We start from the raw sequence: 9,338 nt of genomic DNA, 5'->3' as shown, positions 1-9,338 counted from the left end.
TTACAATATAATATTCTAATGCCAAAAAAATTACTTACGTAGCGTGAAAATATCTTTTGTGATGTAACTCTTTCAAAAGTACCTAGAAATGGTTGCCAGCAGGGGTGTACATGTAGATTTATTAAATACACCTTGTGCGCCACCTAAGAACCAAATCTAAAACCCGACACTCGAAAGTTTTGCTCTGTTACAATCGTACCCTGTTACAATTGACCCCACTCTCCCCTACTGTATAAAGTTTTATAGTTTACGCATGCCACAACACCAAAAATGATGGCAAGTATACACAGATTTTTTTTACACTGTACAACTAGAAGAAGTTTTCTCAAAAAGTGCAAAAACTTGGTTGCCGTGCAAGATAATTTGAAACGGAGATAAATAACTCCAAAAAGTTATTTATGACAGAGAAGCTTCCCATTTTAAGATAAAAATTACGTTTTTTTATCACAACATATACTCATTATTCTGTGGTGCATTTATTGTTGCTCATTTTAAATTTGCAAAAAAATATTCTAGTTCCTAAATATTTTGTTACATTTTGCGCATTTTAGAAATCTATTAAGCGCCATTCGAATTCTAATGTTCTTTTAAGTAATACAATAGAATAAATTTAAAATAATAATGATTTAGCTAATCAAAAGATTGATTTAAAATTTCTTGTTTGAGAATTATTAGTTCTTTCAAATTTGTGTACGTAATACATTAGAAGAAAAAAATCAAATAGAATATGTATTGCATACAGCTATACAGCTAGAAATACAAAACATCGGTTAGCTTTTTTTTCTCTCCAGACATAGCTCTAAATGAGTATTTCAGAAAGGGATACATAAAAACGCGTATTTAAGGAAATGGAAATAGCCCAGAATGTGTATTTGAGAAAATGCATATTGCATTTGATTGCATATTCTTTTACTTTCTCTTACGAGTATTGTTATTTTTCTAAAGAATAAACTAATGAATCCGAACAAATTCTCAAGAGGGTGTCATTCATTTGCCTAAATTAGTTAGTACAAATTTTTAAAATTTGTTTTCTTTTCAAAAACTTAAGAAAAGTCAACAGTAGTTTTCACAAGTCCTAGAAATTTAAAATAATGTTTGTAAATTTGGTTTGTTAAAATGTAGATTCTTAAAAATCACTTTAACAGAGCCGTGATGGCTCAGGGTATAGAGTATTCGCCTTCCAATGAGGTGAACCGGGTTTGAATCCAGCGATGGCTGGTCAATACGAATTTTACATCCGGCTTGCACCGACCACAGTACTAACGTAAAATATCCTCAGTGGTAAGCGGATCATAGGTTAGAGTCTCCTTGCCGTTAATCTAACCGTGGGAGTTTTCGTGGTTTTTCTCTCAATGTAACGCAAATGCTGGTTAATTCCATTAAAAAGTCATCCTCGAAGGCAAATTTCTCCCAATACTTGATCCAGAAGCTCCCTTGTCTTCTGGATTGGGTTCAAAATTACAAGGCTACGACGTTGAACATTAGTAGTCGTAAACCCAAAGATTGGGTCGGCTGTTCAACGATTTTTATGAAATAAAATAAAACCACTTTATCATTTAATGTTTTGAATATGAAGAAATGGCCTGGAAAGTTACGTCTGTAATAGACCCAGCCACACAGATTAGATAAAGTAAGGGAAATTAAGTATGAAATTCCTCATTTAATTGTTAAATTTGTGTTGGATATTAAAAAGAAGTATTTTTTTCTATCTATCTTCTTAAAAATGTACTTTGAATTGTGTTCATTTTCTCAAATACATATTTGAGCTTTATCCTGAATAAAAAGATAACTAACACTCTACTTCGGTGATTTTTTAATTTAATTTCAGAAATTATTTAAGAAGTTACGAAATAAATACTTATAATCATACATTTCAGGAGTGGTCTTATTTAATTTTTCTATTATCTTCCCAAGCATTTATTTTACTAAAAGTGTTATTTGGTGGCTTAGAGTTCAGTAAATTTCCATAAAATCGAGGAAATAATATTTCCCCAATTAGTACTGCAAAGGCTAAAATATATCCAGCAACTAAAAGTAGCAAAACGCCGTATATATTTTCCACGCTTATTGCTACCCTTTTTCCTGTAAGCTTGTGGCTAACACTTAAGGCTAATGGCTTTGTTAGGTACTCCTCAGATTTAATTTTTTCATAGAGTCCAGCGTTCTTAATTCTGGATATCATATCATTCAATTTTTCTTTACAACAAAAACCTTTGCTCATTGCGATGCCTAAATTTGTAGTCATAAGGGAATCTTCCGAAAACACTATGTTCTTGTAATCCCTGTAAAGTGACTGTAACGACAAAGCCGAAGAAACAGAAGCAGTTCTGTCATCTATCGTTTTGTTTTTGTAATCCTTCACTTGAAAGGTCCAAGAATTCCGCTCTACTAATTCACCCACGCTTCGTAATTGTTCATCGGTGGAATTCAAAAAAAGTGATAAAACAAACGATCCAGCAATCACCTGGCATTTGACTTGACCTCCTAGAACTGCTTTAGAGAGGTCACTAAAAGTCCGAATTTTAGGTTCATAAAGAGGTACACTTAAAAACGACAGCAGTACAGCACAGTAGCTTAAAGAAATAACCATGGAAAAAATTAAACATAGCAAAATGTAGAATCTATGCATGCGTTTGTTTTTGGTATACATAGGTTGTTTTAATATGCAACCTAGTAATCTTAGTAATTCAGTACTGTACTTTTTTCCTTTAGGAAGTAAAAGCACGTGCATAAATGGCATTAAAAGTAATATACTTATGCATGACAACCATATCATTATGTCAAACGGATATAAGTACACAATAAGTGAAGATATACGCTTTGGAGTGGGTGCAACAAATTGAATTAATTCGTCCGAATAAGGAATTGAAAAGTTCACTGCTTTCAATCTTTCTTTCGTTATGGATAATTGATTTACAGCTATATCAGCCTCTCCTCTCTGCACCATTCCAACGATTCCTGTCCAGCTTCCATTTTTCATTTCTTGTCCCCACTCTCCATCGGGCGAAACTCTCACTTCGTAAGGTATTTTCATTGCATTCATCAGCAAATGAATGAATCTGCCTTCAACACCCGATAATGCCATCTCTCCTGGTATCATGTGCAAGTCTCTCGTTTCCACAACAGCTACCGTTAACAGCTTATGTGATTGCATTTTAATTCTGTTAGATACCACAGTTTCAAGTTAAAAATCAGTTTGCTCAAACTTGTCTCTTCCCAGCTCTGTTATTTTAATGTTATTCGCTAAAGATTGTAAATGTAATTTTATTTACTCTAGTTGAAAATTCTAAAGTTGTTAATTCGTTGATTTAAAACTCTAATACTCACCAAAGAACAGATTTTAATATCTATTTACTCTAGCCACAAGCTTTTAACTTGTTAATTCGTCGGTTGCAAGCTTTGTAATTTTATTTCGATTTTGTTACTTAGCAAAGAGTGGGACATCAGTTTACTCTAGTCGCAAATATTTAAACTGTTAATTCGTTGATTGCAAATTCCAGAATTGTATTTTACTTTTGTTGTTTATCATAGATTATAGTTCATATTTAGTTAATTTTCTCTAGTAAAAGTTTTGAGAAAAACTCTTTAATTGCAAGCTCTAATTTTTTTAAAAATTCAATTCCATTTCAATTTTATGACTGGCGTACAAATTAATTTCAGGCTGCTTTTAGTTTTTCAAGTTGAAAACTTGCCGCTTTAGAACTTGATATTTTATTTCAATTTTGCTATTCACTAGAGATTGTATGAGAAAGTTTATTTTTTACAATTGTAAATTTTTAAATTGTAAACTCTTCGATTGCAAACTTCTCAATGTCATTTCAGTTTTGTTATTTCTTTGCAGATAGAAGCTCACGATTGGTTTTGTGTAGTTTCAAATAATCTTTAAGTGCGAGCTCTCCCGTAGCATCATTCCAGTTTTGTTTATACAACAAATTGAATATCAAACTCCTTAAACTCTAATTGTAAAGTTCAAGCAGTAAGTTCACCGAGTGTATACTCTGGAAAAATCACTTCAATTTTGTAGTTTAATAAAAGTTTAGACTCATATGCTTTTTCTGTTATAACTAATTGAAACTTTTCAAGTTTGTCAGTTAAAAGCTCTGAACTTGGTTCCTACAGCGTTCTGCTTCATGCATTATGTTAATCTAAGGAATGCAAAATATAAATGGTATTCTTGGTTGAAAACTACTGTTTTATAGTAATAAAGTGTTTGAAAGAAATTTATGTCTAAAACCATAATTAATATTAGAACTTAAGGTGATTTCATTTAATTGTCTGGTCTGCTAACTTATGTATTTTGCAACCGAAAATATAATTAGCATTCAATATGCAATTTTTCTTCAAAACAGAATAATAAGTTTTTTGTTTACATCCAAATTGCTAGTTATATGCTTAGTAAAACAGTAAATATTTTCTTCCATATCAAGCATTTGTATTGTAATTTCGATTAACAATGTTTTAGCATGCATTCATTTATAAGTTGTTTGAGCTCGATATTCGTATAATAATCTTTCCCAATACAATTACATGACACATTGCCATTAAAGTACAGTCAGGAAAACGCATGAAAGTGAGTCAACAACTTAAATGAATTATTTTTTAATCATGAGTTTCAGCTCCCTTAAAAACACTAATTTCATTGATTTGTTTACAACATTATTATCCAGGAAATCGAGATAAATTGTTAGGAAAATTATTTTTGCTTAGTTTCCCCTTGCATCGTTTGTTTGAGGTCGTGTTGCTAGACAATAAATTAACGGTTGCAGGAAAAAAAATCAATTCACATCTTTTACGCAACAAACATAATTTACTTTAGACTTAAGTAACCTTCAATTAATTATAAAAATAATTTTGTATATTACATTCCAAAATTTGTTTTAGAAAAGATCTAAGGTTAGGAAAAAATCTTAGAAAGTCACCTAATATTATTCAAATATTTAATTATGTAACGTAAGCTCTTTTTTGTTGTTAATTAGATTTCATGCTTGTTAAAGAGGTTTTGTACTCTTTTAAAGCATCAGTGGAATTTTATGAAACATGTGATGTATTATTTATTTTGTATTAAAAAAAATGAATGTGAAATATTTTAGAGTGAAACTGTTCACAAAATAACTTTTGAATTATAATAAACTAATTCAAATTTTCCAAAAAAATAGGTTTTGTCGTTTTGGATTAAGCTGAAGTTGTTTGCTGAGCTGTTGACTTTCAATGACAGAGGTTTGCTGATGAAAAAGAGAGGAATATTACGTATCTTATTTACACTAGAAAGACTGAACATTGTTGTAGAGTTGTAAGAGGCCCTTCCTATAAGGGTACTTTCTTTAAAGGAGTCCTTCCCAAATTTTTCGTTCCTTAGATCAATTAGACACCTAAAATCTTAAGATATAATCATAATTCATTTTATAAAAACTTTTCATAGCCTATGATATTTCATTCAATTCGGTTAATTTGATAAAACGGAACATTGACTTTTCAACTATATTATATATTAGTTTCTTAGATAACTCAGCTCTATAAATAATAATTATTCATGTGTTATTAAGGAAACTTGGGTATTTTATACTTAATTAAGGGTTCCTTTTGCCTAAACCTACCTGAAATTATGGGATACCTAAAAAATGTGTATAAGATGCCATTATGACCCCTCCCATCATTCTAGGTATAAGGTTCTATACATATGTTTGTATAAGGCTAACACATGAATGATAAAATAAGCATTTGCCCAAATCTTTTGATCAAATAGCACTTCAGATCAGTAAGCACTTTGGATCAAATCAGGAAAAGTTCAAAATACTCAACACTTTCAGTAAGTTATTTTTTAAACTATAGAGCAATAAAAAAAGTATTATTGTATTAATAAAGTTGCCTCGCATAAATTTAGTTTATACTGAAGATTTATGCAAAAAAAGATTTTAAAAAAATGTGCACAAATTTTGAAGAAAATTAATCAGCAATTATTGAGATATGACATGCGTAGAAAAAAATAAAGATTGAATAAAAGGAAGAAAAAAAAGCATAAAAATTCCTGCAGGGTGTATCGGAAAATAATGAAACTGATTTTATTGAGAAGCTTATACACGTTCCAGCGCTCTCGGACAAATTAAGATATAGTAGAGGTCAGAAAAAAACGTGTGCTTGATCATTCAGTCACTTCCAACTATCCAGTCCATAGGTGCAGATATTTTCGAAAAATTCATTTTTAGCACCTGCGCAAGTTGCATCTGAACACCTTCAGCACCTGCGCAAGTGCAAGTTGCACCCGCTTGCTGTTCATTTTCAACACCTGTGCAAGTGATCGATGAATTACCATCAAGTTATGAGTAAAATTTGAAAAGATTTCAGGTCACAAGGCCTTTGGTGTTGATTGTTTATGTAAACGCCAAGTACATTGGCCTTTTGATGATTGGAAATCTCGTTAGAAGTGATGTACTGACCCAGAAAGAGCCTATTTTAAAAGATTTTAATGTATAGCTCAGATTTAAACAGTGAGCGTATTTTTAATCAACTTGATTTATCTTACTTTTCTCACAAACCCAGTAATTGGTTATAAGAAGAGTTTTCTTCTGCAATTAAACGTTTTTCTTTGAAGTGAGTAATTAATACTTTAAAGTTTACCTTAAGTTGTATGAGTAGGTACAACATATACTTCCGATTTTCATCGACTCTTTAGTAAGCTCAGAACTATAAGGAGGAAAAAAAAAAAGAATTATAGCAAAATTACCATATTGTGTACCATCTCTGGCAAAAAATAAGAATTCATAATTTTGGTATACGGTATTTAAACCATACATTTGGTAATTATTCCGTTCATATAGTAACAGTTTACAGAAATTTCTGGTTTTTTAAATTATCGTTCTCATTACCATATATTTAGTAAAGAATACAAAACTGAAAAATGTAAATTTAATCAAATGAATGGTTTTTATACCATGCTCTATGATATTACAATAAAAGTAATTTTTTTTAAACCACATTTACCAAATTTTAACACCTTTTATAAAACAATGGTTTTTCCAAATTCATTACCAAAATGCTATGGTATTATCATGCTGTTTGCTGTTCCCATAGAGCCAAAAATAGGGTCAATTTTACAGCATTCGTTAGTAGTTTTGATCAAACTTTTTTTTTCTCAGTGTATATCCTAAGTATTTTTCAAAGTAAATACAAGGTATTTGGGGTAACATTACTCGCGCCTATCTATTATACATTAGAGTGACTATTTAGAAATTAAAAGGCACAGTCACGAATACACAAAAGTAACGAGCAAAAAACGAAAATGAGTAAATAACAGAGTGTTTTAAAATGATGAAGACTTAGCTTTTGAAATGAAATGCGAAAATGAGCTTTTGAAAAATAGTACAAAAACAGTCGTTTTTGCTAAGTACAACTGTTATTCGAAAAGCATTTCTTAAATACATACTTACTAATAACTAAAAATAAGGAAAAATTTGTATTACAAATAACAAAAACATCTCTTGAACAGTTATGAGTAAAAAGCACAGCTTTGGAAAACTAATGAGTAAATAATTATTAATTGTTATAATAAGAATTAAATTGTTTTGAAAATCTTCTTACAAAAAGGAGGAAAGCATAAAGTTTTTATGAAGAAGTGCTTATAAACAGTTTAAAAAACGTAATTCAATTTATAAATTGCTTTCTTTTAATCAACTCCAAAAATGACTTATACAATTTTATTTAACAAATTATTGTAATTAATAGTTCTGAAAAACAAACAACGTAAATTTTAAGTAACATAATAGAAGAATTTTCCTTTAACAATGAGGGACAGCTTTAAGTGAATTAATTTTTCAAAACTAGAAATGTAGCAATAATTCAAATCTCTTGACCTCGTTTTTAACATCGTTTTTGTCATATTTTTGGCAAATATCTTCGCAAAGTTCTTAACTTTAAGAATTGTATCATTTTTAACGTTCCTTGGCATTTGAAACTCTCTGGGTAGTCTTTGATATTTATTTTTCAAGAAATAAACATGACTTAAATAACATCTATTTTCTATTTTTATTTGAAATTTTTCAAAAGTGATTTACAGAAAACTAAAATGATTCGCTTGCTTTAATGCTGTGGGTTTAATCAAATGTAAATAAAAATGTCTATTTTAGATATTTTTGTAACCAAAATATCCTTAAAGACAATTTTATAGTTAAATCAGAAATTGCCTTTTGCGGACAATTTTATAACCAAAAGGACAAATTTTATTTGAATACTAGCAGTAGGTTCTTTTATAGTTGATAAAATAAACTGCAATATGTTTAAATAGTAATATTTTTTTATACATAATTTGGGTTAAAAAATATTTTCTGTTTCAAAATTATGCCTTATATTATGTAATACTTTCTCTTCTGCTTCATACGTATAATTGAAATAATTTCTAAACTAAAAACAAAACAAGCAACTGCAAAAGTATATATATTCTTTTTTGTTTGTGATTTACATCTTTAATTCTTAAAAAAAACTTTTTTGATTATGGTATATAATCCACTTTATGTATCCAATTTCAAGATTGTATTGCTTTTCTAGTAACTACATATTTTTATTTTTAGTGTTCACTTAGTAAAATAAAAACTACTGTGTTGTTTAAAGATTGCTGATGAAGAAAAGGTAAGTCTTTCATTTGTTTCTTATAGCTTTTGTTCTGTATAGCTTTAGTCTTTATAGCTTTTGTTCTGTAATAAGTATTAAAGGTATTGATTTATAATTTCACCAACAAATTAACACCAAAAGTGACAGAAAAAATTAAAAACAAAGCATTAAAAACAATTTACGTAAATATTTAATACCCAAACTTAATTTATGTTTGACAAAAAAAAACAATACGGAATTAAGTTGGAGAAAAATATTTAAAGTTTCTTTGTATTTTTTTTTGACTTTTACAAAATAAATACTAAGTGATTATACAGAAGTGTATACAGAAAGATAAGCAACATTCAGTCGATTGAATGTTACCCCTTTTCGGGAGGGCATCATAAGCCCACCATATTACTGAATTTGCTGACATAGTTTTAGTTGACATAGTTGAATTAGTTGACATTAATTTGTTGACATAGATTTAAAATTAACTATTAGCTTTCCCTTTTTTCCAATTTGACATTAGCCGAACTGATAATGTAGTCTATTTTTATTTTCCCGTACTACATGGCTTTTAGCACATTTATAAATGAACTAAATAACTGCAAAAAAATTTATTATTTTCATCGCTTTCGCTTTTTTAATTTTTCAAAAAATTAAATAGATGATAATTCGTGAAAACTTTATTTATTTATTTGAAATATTGAATGGGACTTGTGGGATTTTTAGTTATCGAGTGGGACATACACCCA

At 29.4% G+C, this 9,338-nt stretch overlaps 1 protein-coding gene across 1 annotated transcript; it reads right to left on the bottom strand.

The window, feature by feature from the left end:
• Window positions 1-1,885: 1,885 nt before the first annotated feature.
• LOC122271017 (probable glutamate receptor) lies at window positions 1,886-2,980 on the bottom strand. Its single transcript, XM_043050739.2, has one exon. The coding sequence runs from the start codon at window positions 2,978-2,980 to the stop codon at window positions 1,886-1,888; it is 1,095 nt and encodes a 364-aa protein (XP_042906673.2).
• Between the last annotated feature and the right edge of the window lie 6,358 nt (window positions 2,981-9,338).

This window comes from Parasteatoda tepidariorum, chromosome 1, assembly GCF_043381705.1.
Source record: "Parasteatoda tepidariorum isolate YZ-2023 chromosome 1, CAS_Ptep_4.0, whole genome shotgun sequence".
Classification (NCBI taxonomy): domain Eukaryota; kingdom Metazoa; phylum Arthropoda; class Arachnida; order Araneae; family Theridiidae; genus Parasteatoda; species Parasteatoda tepidariorum.
The sequence above is the reverse complement of the archived record's forward strand: the minus strand, read 5'-3'. Positions and strand labels throughout refer to the sequence as shown.

Excerpts from the sequence above, each read along its gene's own strand:
- LOC122271017 (XM_043050739.2), bottom strand. The coding sequence starts at position 2,980 with ATGAAAAATGGAAGCTGGACAGGAATCGTTGGAATGGTGCAGAGAGGA.